Genomic DNA, 18,004 nt, shown 5'->3' with positions numbered 1-18,004 from the left:
CATTTTTGTTTTCCTGCGGGGGAAAACAACGAATGTGGAGACAGCAGGGGCGAGCCTGCTGACAGATTGTTGTCTGCACGCTTCATGTAATGGACTGAGCCTCATGTTCAGCACTGAACTTTGCGGTGCTGTGGAATGTGCTTGACCTCTCAGGCACCGTCGTCAAACCACGACACACGTACATACAGTATATACACACTGAAGGCCAAGCCAAGCATAAACATAAACAGCCATCCATTACCACTCAGTGTATGTTGTCACGTTCAGTGTATGGTGCTTTTCAAGATTACACTCTGTTTGAGAAATTCAGCAGCTCTTTGAATTATTTTTCCCAACCAAACAACAACAACAACAAGATTGTGTGGTTATGAGTACAATATGAAGCTATTTTTGGGGGCTGTACTGTTTAAGACATTATATGCAGAATTGAAATGTAGAACCTGGATCTTAGGCTATGTGTACAGTAACTTTACATGAATCCTTAAATATAACTTTGTTAAATTCAACTTTTATATTAAACAATGGCAGATAGTATATCCGATAGACACAAGACAAAACGCTACAAAATTATTTCTGAGTAAAAAGTTAAGCTGCTTATCACTTCAACCAATAATGAAGTAATGAAAGAGTTTTGCTAAATGTAACATTACTCATAAAATGTAAATAACTGTTAGAAAAAAATGCAGCCTGCTGGATGTAAAAAATGTGTGAAGGAAACAAGGAGACACGGCAGACAAATGAATAAGTCAACTGAGAAATTTGACAGCAATATGTTGTCTACAAGCAGCGGATGTTATGAACATTCACATACTCCATGCATTACACAAATGGTGCTTGTAATTAAACAAAAACACTCAGCAATTCAACAGTGACGACCAAATTAATTCCAGGCATTCCTCTAGCATTGTGTGGCACATTTCTTTTCTTTGCTCTAAACTGTCTGGTGGTTTAGTCTAAATCACAAAACCTTGTCACTGTCCAGCTTTGAAAGATTGGACTGAGCATCATCAGTTGAGTTGGCATGCCAGTTACGTCAACTAAAAAAATCTGTACAGTAAGTCAAATCAAGCTGAAAAGGGAAGCACAGCTGTTGAAATTTGAAAATTTTGTTGTACATGTAATTATTAGATTTGAACTCAAGTTAACCTTACTGTCACTGCATTTTCATTTTAGCAAAGCACAATTCAGCTACTTTTGTCTGTCACGAGATCCACGTCCTCCTCGTTATTCAAAAGGAAAAAAAAACACAAATGAGAACAATATGAGTCTGAACCAAGGAAAGATTACAAGTGACTGTACTTAACTTGTTCTGACAAAAATGTGCTCATACCAAAAAAGCCTGATAGAAGTTAATATTACTCCCATTTGGTAGGTAATGATTAATACAATTTGAGGTGTTCTTTTCTGAAATTGGGTGGAATTTACGTATTAAATGTCCTACATGACTCCACTACTACCTCCAGAAGTTCCGTCCGTTTACAGTATACCATGAGGACTTGATACAGGAGGGCAAGGTGATGGAAATGTACTAGGTGAACAACGCACTGACCTCCATCTACAGACCCTGCTCATCCATAACAGATGAGGATTTGAGCTGGTTCCTATCATCATCACTTGCCTGAAAAGATTAGAAACACATTTTTCCTTGCACAAGCTGTAAACCCCTTTTTTTGGTACATTCCTCATCTGTGGTTATTTAGTTTGCTGGGGGCCTGTTGTGACCACAAAATGCTTTTCGTGCTCTGGTTCATCCACTGCTTTGTACAGATGTGTTTCTTAGTGTTTGTAAATGAGTCATTTTCTTTTTCATGGAGTAGAGAAAATCTGCAAATAATAATGGTTTACATACCAGTCCAAAACAGAGCCAAAATGCAAATTGCTTAGTGGGTCTGTTAAACAATATGGTGTATCTTCATTAAAGCTTCAAAGTTGGAATCTCAGTCATTTGGCTCTTGACCAAAGTTTGTCACACACAACATAGTAGGAAACAACCCCTTCTTTCCTGTCCTTGCTTACTCCTCTGGGTGCTTTCTCCTTGACAATACTAAAAAGGTCAACACGTGAATCTTTTTCTGCATTCCAATATTCTGTGTTATATATTTCTACACATACTCGTATCTCAGAAGAACATAATTTGTCTGAGTTTCAGCAAATATGTGGGGCATTTACCAAAAGGGACTTTAAAAAAAGGTCCAGCATTGAATGCATCCTCTTGTTTCAGCTCCAGTTTACTGCCTTCAATGAGAAACATCATGTCTTGTGCTTTCTTTACACACTGGGGATTGCAGTATGTCTCAATTTCCAGTCCAGGCTGACACATAATGAAGAAGCATTGGGGGATCACTTCAGCGAGATGGAATACAAAAAATTCACACACACCCACGTAAGCAGAAAAAAAGGTGGTTCACAGGTCCTCAATAACATCTGGAAACTCTAAAGTAATAGATTCAGCTAAAACTGTGGCAGTGTTTCTATATTTAAACTCTATGAAACCATGACAGGACACTTGAGGGATAATGCTGAGAGAAGAGACCGATCCTGGTTCATTCCACAGAGTCACTGAAAGGTTAAAGACTAATGCTAGGGTTTCAGCCTCAAATCAACAAAAATTCAACCTCCAAAATTCCACTCAACACTTTGTTGGGACGAGACACACTTTCATTTTAAAAATTTTTATCATTTCTGCAGCTGTTTTGTTGGCTTGAGGAGCATCGTGCTTTGCTGTATGACACATCACCGCTCATCTCTAAGCAATAACTCACAACAAGGCTCTCTTGATGGCCACCAACAGACTGAGTGAGTTACACAGGAAGATGCCTGCATGCCATTCAAACCACCCACTCACAATATGTCTATTTGTGCTGGAATAACAGTCTCACTTGTCCTCGATTGCCTTATAAATACCACTGCACAAACAAGACTCATGGTATGATAGTATCTCTTTGACAAGGTCTGCACAGAGCCAATGATTCCAGCTGCAGCTATGATAACTCTTGGCCATCATTTATCAGTTATTACAGGCAAACCAAACTATTTACTATTCATCCAAAATGTCTTACTACCAAGCCAAGTTTAATGTTAAACTTCTAAATCTGAAAATACTAGCAGATTATATTTGTCTTTCTTACAAAAGATCCTGTCATGATCAAAAAGAGTATTACCTCATCTGAGATGTTGAGGAATGCCATTTATCTCAGCTTAGATATGTAACCCAGATTATGCAACTTGTTGGCCTCTACACCCGCCGCCTGCTGCTTGCATCACTTGGCTCCTAAATTATATAGGGTATCTCTAGATGTGCTCTCTGACCCACTGTGACCTCCACCAAACACAAAACATACTTTCAATTGCAAACATGTAACATTTATAAAGAATTTTTAATCACTGACAGCAACTGAATCTGAAGCTCTAAACCTGCTGAATAAAAGAGGGAGCAGCTCCCTTTTGCCATCACCAATATTTTGTTTTTTGTTTTTACAAATTCACAGAATGATAGATATTATTTTATCTATTAAAAATTGACAAGTAATAGTAACACTCCAACAAAAAGCGTACAAAGTTAGCACAAAAGTACATAGACACATCATCTGCATATTAGCTATGAGGCGAATTTATCAGGCATCATCTTTACATCAGCCCTGATAACAAAATATAGTCTATATTTTGCACCTGTGCCTATTAATGATGGCACAGTGAGTGGGTTACTAATTCAATAACTTGATGTGGCAATCTACATCCAGCTGTGCTGGGACAAACAGACTTAAGGCCTGTTGCTGATGCCTAAAATCAGGTTATCAGTGGAAAAGAAAATCTGGATTTTTATGTGTAATTCATGGCACTGCATTGAGGAGAACAGAAAAAGTGTAATGTTACACAAGTGTGTGCAGGATAGTACATTCAAAGGATGGAGTACTGCTTTTTTCTCTCCATGTCATATGCCAAAATCATTGTGCTTAGTCATTAAAAGCTTATCTGCAGTAGCCAATATAAATGAACAAAAACAGATAAAACACAGGCCCAAATGTCCTGTGCAATATGACCGTGTTAACTGCTAATGTTGCCCTGGAGATTGACAGTTTTTCCCAGTCCTGATAAGCAAATATTTGTCCATCCATTGCATTGTCCATGTAAGGATAACAGAGTCCCTCTCACAGACCCTTTTGGGTCACCCTGCATACAGGGAGGGAGCAAAATAAGAGATGCATTTATGTTCCTGAAGAGGACAGACAGCACTGGGAACCAGATAGCAGACTGGACATCATGTAAAAAAGACTCAAAGAAAAAGAGGCTTCCCAATTAGTGAATGCCAAAAGGGTTTAAAAACAAACTCTTGGGTAAACAATCATTATGAATTTATCTAAGACAGGAAATGCCAGTATCTGCGGCACGAGCTCCAAAGGGCAATGTGTTTTAAAAACATGAACATTCTTTGGGGTATAATCTATCATTTTGTGACACTGAAAATGCTTTCATTTTCATGTGACAAATATTTTTTTTACTTTACAAAGAAAATTCTTAACTATCAAATCAGGAAACAAGAAATGAGTAAGGGGGTAAGGAGAAGGACACTCACTAACCAGAAGAACACAGGACATGTGCTCATCACACATTAACTGCTCCAGAGACGTTGTCTGCTCTCCTGTTATGAACTATGAAATTGTGATATTGGTCTGCACTGGAGACAGGAAAGGTCTCAGTCACAATAATGATGCAACCATTCAGACCCGTTTGTCAATTATACTCAGAGTTTCATAACTCATTTCTATCAGTCATCAAATTATGCAAACTAAAAGGAGAAGAAAGTGAAATTGTGTGAAATAGTGTAGTAAATCTGTATGTAGAAGCTCATCAGACAGTGAGACACTGAAGGGTAATTTACATTTTTTAACACTCTTCCTACTAGATAGAGAGAGATACTTTATTGATCTCAAGGGAAATTCAACACAAGAACTACACGAGCTTTGTCTCTGTCCAAATATTGTAAAGAAAAAAAAAAGTCACTCGGAATTTTACTAACAACATATCAAACATGTTTCATTAAAAACATGTTTTAATGAAAAAATATTTTCATTAAAAAGCATTTTATGATAGATAATCCTTTATTGAGTCCCATAGGGGAAATTCAGGTTATTGTTTAATTTTCTATATTAAGTGTCTCAGCAGGCATCTTTTTTAACCTAGGTGTACCTTTGTGGTCTTGTGTTTCACTCTGGATAGCGTATTCAGCTAATATACACTATATGGACAAGAGCATTGGGACACCTGATCATTACACCAATAGGGACTTTAATGACATCAAATTCGAAATGCATAGACAGCTTTGCAGCTATAACAGCTTCCACTCTTCTTGAAAGGCTTTGCACAAGATTTTGGAGTGTTTCTGTGGGAGTTTTGTGAATTTTGCATTTGTGAGCTCAGACACTGATGTTGGATGAAAAGGCCTGGCTCACAATCTCCGTTCCAGTTCATCCAAAAGGTGCTGGATGGGGTTGAGGTCAGGGCTCTGTGTGGGCCAGTAAAGCTCTTCCACACCAAACTCATCCAATCATGTCTTTATGGACTTTGCTTTGTGCACTGGAGCACAGTCATGCTGGAATAGAAAAGGGCCTTCACCAAACTGTTGCCACAAAGTTGGAAGCGTAGCATTGTCCAAAATCTTAATGCTGAAGCATTAAGATTTCCCTTTACTGGTAGTAAGGGGCCAAGCCCAACCCTGAAAACCAGCTCCACCCCAATTCGTTTGTCTATATTGTGTAGCTTTGTTCACTTTGAGTTTATAGCTGGCTGTTATCACTCACCATCTCCACCCCCTGAGGAAAGGCTGTTCCCTCCCAGTCCTTCTTGGGGAATCTTTGAATGATCTTTCCACATCCTTCTCCTGAACCTGTACACAAAAAAGACAATTATAATTTTAATACTGATATTTTCCGTTATCAACATGCCATGGTGTGGTTAATATGCAAAGATATGCAACATTGTCAGAATAAATTATACAATAACATGAAAAGATTATATCAACCCTATTTGGTTACACTTCAAGGCAATAAATGATCATTTTGAATTATCATTCAGCCTCAACATCAAGTTAGACTTAATAAACAATATGTAGTCTAATGAAGAATGATGCAACAATGCATTTAGAGATCTCTCTTTAAACTAACAGACACAGCAAATAAAGCTTACTCCATTTTCTTAAAGTCATCACAGTCAATGTTCCTGACTACTAATAGTTTTTCTTTCAGATGACCGTAAATCAGGTAATCCAGATTTACAGTAAAAGATTTGAGGAAAAACATTGGTCTATACATAAATGTTCCTATTGTTCCAGTTCATTTCATCTAATATTAAGTGAAATCTATTTACTATGTCTGACTCAACATGACTACATCACACATCATAGTCAATAGATTTCCTAATTGCTTTGTTGGAAAGTGATTTGAAACTGACTGCTCCGTTTCAAGAAAAAGAAAACTACCCGAAAGCAAGAAAGTTCTGAGAAAACAGTTCATTCATTTTTATTTGTAAAGAGGAATTGTGAAAAGCTTAAACTGAAGAAAGAGATAAATATAAAATATGCTGACAGTTAAGAAGCTGAATGCATACATGAATTAGGGAGCAGTTACAGAAAGTTCTGCACAAAATGGTAAAAACCTGAACAATGGCTGGAAATTCTTTAATCACTGTAATCACTGGCTGTATATAGTTTACATAGTCGGTGCAAATTCTGTAAATTTTGGTCTTAGCAATTACAAAAAAACCTCATGGTAAGACCTTGGCAGAACCTATTACCTCAAGACGTGGTTCAAAGTGTGAGATATGGAACTTACAACACTAACACAAAGAAGCTCAGAGAGAAGGACAAATCACCTTTTCAGTGATAATGCTCTGGCAAAAACAAAAAAGGCTCAGCTCAACTTCTTTCTTCAACCACAAAACCCAGTTGCAACTTGAAATAAAACAGACACCTTGTAGCACCTGACACTACTGTATCTCAGTATGACTTTGATTACTGTACTGTCTTCCCTGTGCTAATGAGACCAGATGAAAACCTCAAACATGTTCTGTTTATTGGCTTTAGGCAAATCCCTGATGTGTTAATGTTTTTTTGTCTTGTAAACTTGATGTAAAAGTACACGTCTTTCTACACGTTTCTACAATATTTTGGGGGGAATTTTTCAGGTTTATCAGGTTTATCTGAAGTTCATAATAAACCTGCAACAAACACTTTGTTTCTGAGATAATCACCATATTGAGATCACTCCATACCATAATGATTTATGAGAACTAAGTTGCTAAAATACACAGAAGACACAAAATCAGAGCTTGTTAGTCAATCACATATTGTCTTAAGTGTTGGTCACACATATGCAACTCCATACAAATTCGTATCGCACATGTAATTAGTGCTGAGAGACAGCTGGATGCTGATCTATAGCAGGTGTGGTGAACTTCACACTGAGCCACACAGATCTGTGAGGCTGACCATCGAAAGCTTTACTAGTGAAATAACTCCCTCATAGATTTCCCAAAGAGTTCCATATGGTTGGGTCTTGCAAAACTCTGAAACCTAAATTGGATGAAATAATTCATGTCAATATGTGTGCAAACACAACACAAAATGTATTTAGCAGTTGATGTATGACTGCAACATTGTTATTCAACAATCTGGAAAGATAATAAATGGAAATTTTATCTAATTTAAGGAAAATTTCCCTCATTTAACATGCCAAAAACAGCATTTTAAGGTCTGTTTCACAATATGCACTTTGTCACACTGCGTTTTCTGACCCCATGACTTCATCTCAACGTTATTTTAAACTTCAAGTGACTCTTGGACAGATAGGCACACACTTTCTATGTTTCAGCCAAGGAGAAATGGCCTCCTATCAAGAGAGCAAAAGACAGAAATTGAATACATCTGGCCCCTTTCATGGAATTCATTTAACTAATACGGATGAAAAGACATATACAGGGATTTTGTTTATGCAATCAATAAAAGCCCAAATTCCCAATTCAAAGCATTCCAACTAAATACTAGCTTTGTTGAAGAATCACATATGCTGCAGATGGTGTCAGCCTTTTAGACTCTCTCGTTTGTATCAAACAACACACTTGGAAATATTTGTGGGGTGACAATGGCTCAGGAGGTAAAATAGGTCATCCACTATTCAGAAGGCCGGTGCTTCGATCCCTGACTAATCCAGTCTGCAAGCTGAATGATCCTTGGGAAAGATATGAACCCTAAATTGCTCCTGGTTTCTATGCTATTGATGTGACAGAACGGAAATAATGTGCGATGTCTTGGCTAGAGGGGGCCGAGGCCATTGGCGCATTTATGAGTTATATGAGTTTATGAGTGAATGTGGCATGTGTTGTAAAGCGGTTCAAGATGTTGGTAGACTATAAAATCACTAAATAAACCTAGTCCATTTAACATTCATTACAGAATTTAGAAATTACATTGATCTGAAAAAACGGTCAACCAGCCAAACAACGTTTTTTGGCATTTACTCTCATTCAAAAGGTAAAAATCGAGACAAAAACGAGTTTTGATACAAGCACTGACTAGCAACAAAACCATCTCAAATTGCTTCATTGGTGGGAGAAATCCAAAGCAATATACCCATATACAACCTGTGCCTTTGAAACATAATTTGTAACGTACTACTATGGCTCAAAACTATAAAAATTTCTTCAACAAAAAGCGATGCCGCTAAACTTGTAATGATTCCATATTGGAGGGTGTGAAAACAGAGGGAACATCAATAGCAATGTGCTGATAGTCAGAGTGAACAACTCATGAGCCGCAACCGTCAGGTTCTTCCACTGAAAAGACAGGGAGGCCAGCTGTCTTAGAAACACAAGGAGTTTATGTGTGGACACATGTGTTGTCGCTGGGCTAATGGCTCTACATTACACAGGGCCAGTACAGCTGTTTTTGTTTATCGTAGTTAACAAAGTTACTGTTGACGTTTGACGTTACATCCATTGTGCCATTCAATGCATTTCTGCAGTCCAATCTCAACCCAGTCAAATGCTATGACTCAGCAACTCAGCACACTTCTTAGCAGCCTGATTAGTTTGGCCAGAGGATAGATACCATGCACAAGGGAGACAAATTGCTTCAACAAAGAAGAGGATGAACTGTAACACATCAATATGACATGAAGTCCTCAGTGGCCGACTGCAGCCCCCCTGCATCAAGTACTTCTTGAAACCTAGACCCAATTAATCATGATGAGGCTTTTGGATCTGAGATGGGATGTGTCCTGGTTGGGGAGTATACCTATATTTGTCTGAACAGAAGGGAGCTGGATGACTGTGATACTTTGTTCACCTGTAGAGGGGAGCAGAAATCCAGAGACTGCATGGAGACTGGTGCTTGTAGAACTCCAATCTGTCTGACTGTAACGTGTCTTCACGTCTTTACAGCTCCTCTAATTTAACTCACATGCTTCGAGTGCTTCAAGTTCAAATTTTCAACCACGGATAAAAATAAAAGACAAAATTCCTCACATTCCATGAGGCTACACTTAAAACAAGCCATGCTTTCAAATACTACCCCCCTGACAACTATAAAGAACCCCATCAGCGAGGATAATGGAACCCAGGCCTGAAATGGAACATGCTAATTTGAACATCCGTTGGCAAAACATGGGGGTACAAAATCAAGTTTATTTAATTTATTTTTGTCAGAAGCTATTTCAACAACAAGAACAAAACCTGCATAAGCCCACGGCACGCGTGTGCATATTTAAGAGCAATGGCTCATTTCCAGCTCAATGCAGCATAGTGTGTGTGTGGTAGAGCTGCAATATACTGTATATGGCCACACAACATTGTTTTATTTCTTTAGATTTCTTTAGGTTTATGATTAACTATATATATATATATATATATATATATATATATATATATATATATATATGTACACACATGTTTCTGGCTTCAGGGACAAATTTATTAGGAACAATAGTACCCACTGGTTTTTAATTTAAGTGCCATTAGAGACTTGCAAAGTCCAGTGCAAACACTAGACTTCTTTTATGAAATTTTTGTGTGCACAGAGTAGGCTTTATCTTAATTTGTGCATATGCAAATTTAGTGTGAGCTGTTGTGGGATTCATCAAATTTCTTCTTACCAAAATAAGAAAACAAAATTTACAAGGACCACTCGTAAACTGATACCATGAAACCTACAAATTCTTACTGAAGTTTGGGGCACGTTCTTGGCCATGAGACAGCGTAGGAATATAAGTCAAATATAAAATAGTCCAATGGAATTTGTAGTTTTTAACAGTTTGTAGTGATTTGTTTGAAAGCAGATGATGGCCTTTGGCATAAAACAAAATTTTATATAAATTTTAGCTGTGATAATCCATAAAGTATGTACTAAATATGTTTCACAAAACAAAAATATAATATAAAAACAGGCACCGAACCAAGGCTCTTTAGGGCTGTGTTCATATCCTGTTTCTAGTGATTTGATAAGTTGACTTTCAGATACTGGTACAGAATAAAAATCAGTGCATCTCTATAAAAGCTTTTTAATTAGTTCGTAACATAAATGTTTTGATAGTACATGTAACTGAAGAGTTTTTTGACACATTTTGCACAGACATTCCAAAGTTGACATTCCCTTTCTCAGCAACCCAACTGGGAAATAAGCAATTACTGCAAGTCAGCATGCATATGCAGACACAAATATCAGACTTCAACACTTACAAAGAATGAATGTCCCTAATAATTTATTTCCTGGTTGCGTGATTTAGCATAGGCTGAACAATAAGTCAAAAACCACAGAGGAAAAGTTGTTAGTCTTTCTTGATTAGAGCAGATGTTTCTCCTCTTGGAAAAAAAAGTTCCATTTATCTTCCTGATTTATCTTACGGTTTACGGCTGTTGATTAAATCAGCCAAATTCTTACCATGTATGGCCTGGCCACCAGTGGACTCAAAAACCAGTTTATGTAATATTCACGTCAGCATCTAACCTGATTTTGGCCCAGCCGTGCACACAGGTGGACTGTTCTGGAACAAGTTCATGGGTATCAATAATACATTCAACTAGGGCTGCATCTCAGGATTATTTTTTTTTAAAAAAAGGGATTAATATAGTGATTTCTTTTTCCAATTAGTCAATTAATCCATATATTAATTAATAATTATTAATAATTTATTGATGATTTTACAGACTATTTTTTTTCTTTTAGATTTGCAGTCACGCAAGTTTGATCACACGATCATTTGTGTGTTTTTTTGTTTGTTTTTTTTACCCAAACAGTCAGAATATCTCAGTGCACATTATCAGTAAAGCAAGGAGGAGCAATGACATTTTCTGTCTGAGCTATCATCTCTTCCACTTCGTCAGAAACATCAGATGTTTTAAGCTTCAGTCCCTCACTCTGCTGTCAGCAGCTTTGAGATGACCTTTGAAACACAGGAAAACCCAATTTGGTGACCATCATCAGGAAACTTAACTGTTCTGTGTGGACGATATGCAAATGAATAGACTGTATGGTTGTTTGCATGGTGAAGGGGAATTGGAGATGAGCAAACTGATGATGTCATAAATATCAAATTCAGGAAGCTTTCCAGGTGCCAATAAAAAAATATGCAAATAGACAGACACTGGCTTAATGTCATGCCCAGGTTAAAATTTAAAGTGAAAGAGCCAGAGAGGAGTTAAATTTCAAATTTTTAAATACCACATTCAGTTTCTTCAACTTTAATATGTTTAAATACATTTTTCTGCAAACAATTAGATGCAAATAAAGTCTGAAATTAACATCTGCCAAGTGCCAAATGAGAGCAGACTTTCGGTTTGGAGAGTAAATCTCGCTAAGCTATCGGAGGGCAGATGTTTGTACCCAAATGATCATGGACCAAAAACCTCTACTGTCATTTACCAGCACACTGTTTCTGGCTGCTGTCTGTGTCACAGTTTCCACACACACAAAGAGGGACAGGGACTTCACGGTGCTTTCAGGTGCACCTCCTAAACTTTGAAATATACACTGCATTGTATGGCAAAGAGCATGGGTGCCAACACGGACTTCACAAAGGATTCAAGTGCACATTGTAAACTCAGAAATCGATACTTTAATGGACAGAAAGGATGTTAAAAATGGAAGTTTAGATATTTCTTTCCTTATTTCCCTTTGTTGAAATACATAGGCCATATCTACTATCACTTTCTTGTTGTTTCACAACAGCACTTTTAAAAATTAAATACTAAATTTCTAACAATATCCTGTTCATAGGCTGATTTTTAAAATGGTACAAAAATCCAATGAAATTATCAGAACCTACACAGGATTCTTGTACAACAGGTACCTCTGTAATAATTTGCTAATTGTTTTACTCCATTTTTAAATACAAGTGTGAATAATGAATCAGCCTACATTTTGGCCAGTAAAACATATTCTTGGCAAGTGGATTTTCTCATCTATCAATCAAATAGGCTGGTGAGCCAAAAAGTAAATTTTGGATCCTGGATGCAATCAGTTTTACAGCCTCCGTTACATCTGTTGACATACTTGATATATCAGTGCTTTTCACTCTAGTCTGAGTTCAGAACAGTGTTAGTTTTCAACACATTCAGACTGAGTTCATTTTGGTTCAACGCTGTCAGTTTTATAGACACTGATACTGCAGTCGCACGGTCATTCAGTCTCATCACATTAAGGAAATAGTCTGCTTCAGGGAAACAAATGACCTAATGTTTTATGGTATTTTGTTTTTCCAACTGTATTCCACCAATCTATTTCATCTGTTGTATTTTATTTCCATATTATAACTAAAATGTTTCCTGACATGAACTTTAGCTTAATTTGCATGACCACAGGAATTACAAAGCTCTGATTGTATAACACCTTATCAGGAGACCAGGAGCAGTGTAACAGTAGCCAGTGGAGTTTCCCTACAAATCAGTTTTAAACTCTACAACAGAGAGGAAGGAACTCCTCCATTGTGGTCAGGATGCCTCTCACCACAAAGTCAGAATCCAAACGAGACGCTGCCAAAACTGGAGTTAAAAAGAAAACAATCAATGGAGGCTGCAAATCCAAGAGCAAGTAAAAGAGAGGCAAAACAACTGCACTTCTGCCATCATACTCTCAGTAACATTCATGCGACCCCTTTGCTAACCACAAGCAGCCTGTTGGTGCTGAAATAACACAAAGACTGACATTTTCCTTCAATGGCTGTTGTTACTCTACTGTATTTTTGCATACTGAAATGGTAGATATTAGAGGTGTAAATGTGATAAATGCAAGATTGAGAACATATGATAAAACCACATATACAGCTTTGGGAATTATGGATTGATGCCACAGCTATTCATCTCAATCCATAAGCACTGAGCAAATCAGCATTTCAACATGTGTTGACTTGAATTACTAATGATTTAGAAAATCAGCCACAACACATGGCAGCACTTCAAGATCTGGCATCTACAACATGAAATCAACATATCCAGCTGTTGGAGGAGTTAGTCCCGAAAGTCAGTGTACCCAAAAAACAATATTTACTTTATGGCATTATTCAGTCAAATTTAGTACTTACAGAGTTCACACATGGCTTTTAGCCATCACTTTAGCATAAACTAACAGCTGTCAAATATAATCATGGACTGAATATGAGGAGTTAATTCTTTGTTGAAACTTGTTTACACTACACTACCCTTTAAAAAAAGGCTCAGAGGCGCCATAAATATAAAAGTGCAGCCTCTTGGTACAGTTTCCAAACAACTTCTTAAACAATACTCTGATCATTCAAATTGATAATACTAAAATTTCTCATACTCTGTAATTTCTAGTAAAAAGGTTAAGAAGTTAAGAAATGCTGCAAGAAAAAGCACAATATTTCATGCAGTCTGTAAGTGATGCAGCTAAGCTGTAGAGGCATTCCCTGAAGCAAGGAGACCATCATTAAAGCACAGAAGCCAGCCCAAAGCCAACAGATGTATGATCGTTAGTCAAACAGTATTTGAAACTAATCAAAAAGATACAGTCAATGAAAGCAGACCAACACAGGCTTGAAAACCACTTTATGAGGTACAATGAAAGGCATGAAATGGTCTAATGATGGAGTTAAGCGTATAAGCTTAGGGAAACGGCCATCAAGAAAAACCACAGAAACACCAACATACGCTATTGTCATAGAGTTTCCAACCAGATGAAAGAAGTAAGCAGAAATACCAGACCAAAACATTAACCTCTCGGAGGTTCAAATGCTGGTTTTGTTATTTAAGAAAGGAGTATTTTTTTGCCAAAGTATTTTCCTTGTGGGTGTGCCAAGAGAGCCAGCACAAAAACAAACACTCTTTGAGAAGCTACAACAGAAAGTCAATTCATCAAATTTTGGAGTATAAAACCCAGCATTGAGTCATTCTTGATGCAGCTATTGAAAACGTGTTTAAAAAGCATGTATGAATTTGAGTCATGCAACTGTGCACGCTGATTAAGAAACTACTCCACGTCTAAAGCTGGAATACTTACATCTCTACAGATTTCATGACATATGGCAACATCCCACACTCAAAAGATATCTGCAGATGGAAGTATTTTGCTCTTGAACATTTGGAAATATTTTTTTGGTATTGTGCGTTACATAAGCCATTCCCCAAATCCAAACCTGAAAATCCAGACCATAAAGTCACACAGAAAAAAGACTGGGTATGGTGTCTGTAAAACACATTCCAAAAGCAGTTTGATTCAATGAAAAGTGATGATATCCATCCAATAAACTGTTTGAGAAAAGCAGCTGGGCAGATTCCTACTCTTCTCTTGGCAAATAACAATTTATGGTGACCTGCATGCCAGGCCGTATATGAACTCTCGCCAGTAAAGACGAACAACATCCTACTGCTCAAGGAAAATACAAAATATAGAGCAAGTTCAATACAGCCTGCATCCATCTAAACCAGCCTTTTCACATTCCATCATTACTCATGAACATAAGTCCTAATAAGAATATAATAAATGATTTGTGACTGATGACAGCCCCAGGGAAGCAGACTCTGGTCCCATTTCTAATGGAGGAATATGCCTCTTAGGTCATGTTTCCTTTTATCGTGCTCACCACTCATTTTCACACACTGGAAGCATTAAAATAACTTCTGTGATGGATTCTGACATCAACAACAAACTATAGAAAAAGAAGTTGCCCTACTTTCTATTTTTGCCTGTTTGCTTTAAAATCACTTCAGTCTGCTGCACCAAGCATAATGATTGACCATTAGTCACATACCTTTCAGTTAAATATTCTAAATAGGTCACCTGTCTAACAATGAAAATATTACAATTGTTCTTGATGTAGACATGTACCCTGGATTTATATTCATTCTCAAGGGACAAAAGTCTTTCGAAAAATAAGCATAAGCAATGAAGTCAATGAATCTGGGTCGAGCAATTTCAAGGTAATAATCCTGAGTGAATTTAGTGACTAACTTTACTATACAGTATTGCACCTTTAAGCCCACTGCACTGTATCTACATGAATTCTTACCTCCACACACTGTTACTTCCAGTGACACACCACCCTGCTTTAAAAGCAATGTCTTTCTGTTTATTGTAGAAACTGTTAATCAACAATACTCCGGTTTCTGTGTTAACATTCAAAGGTAAAGTTTATTAAAAAAGGTACAGATTCAAAATTTACAGAACTGATTTAATTTTTTTTTACAGTAATTCTGATTCACAGCAAATTGGAGCCAAGCCCATTCCTCAACGGACTGCATACTTAGCGGTATTTCAAACTGATCCATCCATAGTAATCTAACAATGAGAATTGGGTCAGGCCAGCACGGGAGGCTTGGTGGTGACCCACGTAGGGATCCTTGGTTCAAGTTAACGAGCAAGGTGGATGGGAAAAATCTGTTGTCTAGACAACCTGCTGTACATTTGCTGTGACCAGACTGGCCCCTATAAGCCAGCTTCGCAAGGCAAAGGCATTACTTTGAATAGTTCAGAAAAGTAAACAGAGAGTAACTGTCATTTTCCAGTTCTGAGAAAATCATTCCCACTAACAAACAAGAGTATCTCTGCAGGACTCCAGCCCAAACCAGCAATTGATATGCTACATTAACCTCGGAAAAACATAATAAAAGCAGACAAATAAAATTCAATAAGGAGTGGGGGATCATTTTTGTCCTCAAGAGAGGCTTACATGTGGATGAGAACATAAGCCTGTTGCAGCACCCTACTCAACCACAATCTGAGATGGCAGACTTTTATTGCTTGCTCTCTACACAATCGACTTCACCACCACCACCACCACCACCATCATCATTATCAGCAGCCAGTGGAGAAAAACTGATCTCATGCTCCCTGTGTTTCCTTGTGGTGAGACTGTCTGAATGTAAATCCATTCAGGCTCTTCTAGTGATGCCAGGAACATTTTGTCCCTGGAGAACAAAAAAATTCATTTATCAGTTTGGCGCTGGGATGCACAGAGCTGATGAAAGATAGTGTTTACCTATTTGTGCATAGCAAGCTATGGCGACTAAGAGGATTCAGCTGCTCTGGCCCCTCTCTGACACACATGACGCTGGATGGATGCCACTAAGAGGAGCTAGCAACTTGAATTTGTTCCCTTGAGGCAGATTTGCTGATTTTTTATTTTTAGTTTGTTTTTTTGTTTTTTTTATTATTACTTTGTCCAGGCTGCTCACAGAGCAATACTCTTTATTGGGTGGCTATAAACTGCAGAGCTCTGAGCCACTTGCTGCACAAAACACCATTTGGGAACATGGAAAAAATTATGAATGTAAGAACTCAACATCGATGCAATGCCAACATTTGATCTAATTATCCATTCAGAAATATGTGCGAAGCTGTTCCCTGTCTTGGAGGAAATGAGTGTGAGGTTAAACGTGAGACACAACATGTAAGTGGAAGCAGCCTCTCCTTCTGCTCTGTAATAGAAGAGGGAAGAGGGCCTGGCAGAGCACATAGACTGCCTTCCCTCTCAGCTACATGACGTTACGCCCATTATGAAAAAGTTGAGCACTCTTCCGGCAAAAACAAATATAACACAACAAATCATTGACAGGTGCGGCTGCAGCGGGTAAAAATAGACCCAAAACAACACATCGTGCAAGACAAGCAAGCAGAAAGACCACCGCTACCAACACTATACGTATCAAAAATACAAAACATGGATGCAATACCATCCTGACTTCATTAAAACCAGCAAAACATAAATTATCAAGGATGAGCAAGTTGTGGTTTCATGTGAGGTGAGCTTATAAGAGTATTTTTCAGCAACTGCATCCCCAAACTGGAAGTGAAATAAGTATCCGGACTTGACAGAAACACAATCAACAGGGACAGGATGTGACAGATTTTTGAATCCGTAAAAAAGTTCCGGTTGATCCAAGTCAAATATCGCGACGCGTCTTGTGTTAACATCAAATAGTGACTTAGCATAAGGAGTGAGCTTGAGCTGTAAACATATACCCGCCGGATGATGTTTACTATCCGGCCAGTTCATGGGGGGAAAAAGAAAGGTTTTCCCAATCTCGCCTGGAAGCTGTGTGGCTAACGTGAAGCTAAGCGCAAAGCTATGTAGCATCAACATCATCACACACTGACTGACGGCCTGGACACAAACCACAGCTTAGCACGTCAATCTGCTGGGCCCCCCCGCCCCCGCCGCCAGACTTACCGGCTTTCTCCTGATCGTATCCCACAACAATAAAATAGTCAGCCAATCTAGCCATGTCTGCTGCTTTTCCCGAGATTTGCCAATACAATTCAGCATTTTTCCTTCTTCCAAAGCACAGCCATGTTTGACAGAAGGAACGTCACTGCGCTTGCGTGCGGGAGAGGGAGACATCCATGGGCGTGGGCCCTTGAGTTTACAAATACAGCACTGTGTGTCCAACAGAGCCTCTTTCTGGCTCTGCAGCCGGGGGCCCACACCTTTGTCAGATCATGGACAACCAGAAAAGACAGACTCCACATCACTATTATGGAATATTTTACTATAACTATGTATGT

General features: G+C 38.1%; 1 protein-coding gene across 4 annotated transcripts in view; it reads right to left on the bottom strand.

The window, feature by feature from the left end:
• sbf2 (SET binding factor 2) overlaps nt 1-18,004 on the bottom strand; it is a 96,692-nt gene that overhangs the window by 66,665 nt on the left and 12,023 nt on the right. For 3 of the 4 annotated variants that reach the window (XM_046387698.1, XM_046387725.1, XM_046387708.1), the window contains exon 4: nt 5,799-5,884. In XM_046387698.1, coding sequence (XP_046243654.1) covers nt 5,799-5,884 — 86 coding nt within the window. Of the gene's footprint in view, nt 1-5,798; nt 5,885-17,669; nt 17,852-18,004 lie in introns of those variants that run through there. The other variant, XM_046387717.1, reaches the window with a different exon arrangement.

This window comes from Scatophagus argus, chromosome 1 (genome assembly GCF_020382885.2).
Source record: "Scatophagus argus isolate fScaArg1 chromosome 1, fScaArg1.pri, whole genome shotgun sequence".
Taxonomy (NCBI): Eukaryota; Metazoa; Chordata; class Actinopteri; family Scatophagidae; genus Scatophagus; species Scatophagus argus.
Note: the sequence above shows the minus strand (reverse complement) of the source record. Positions and strands in the feature narration are given on the sequence as shown.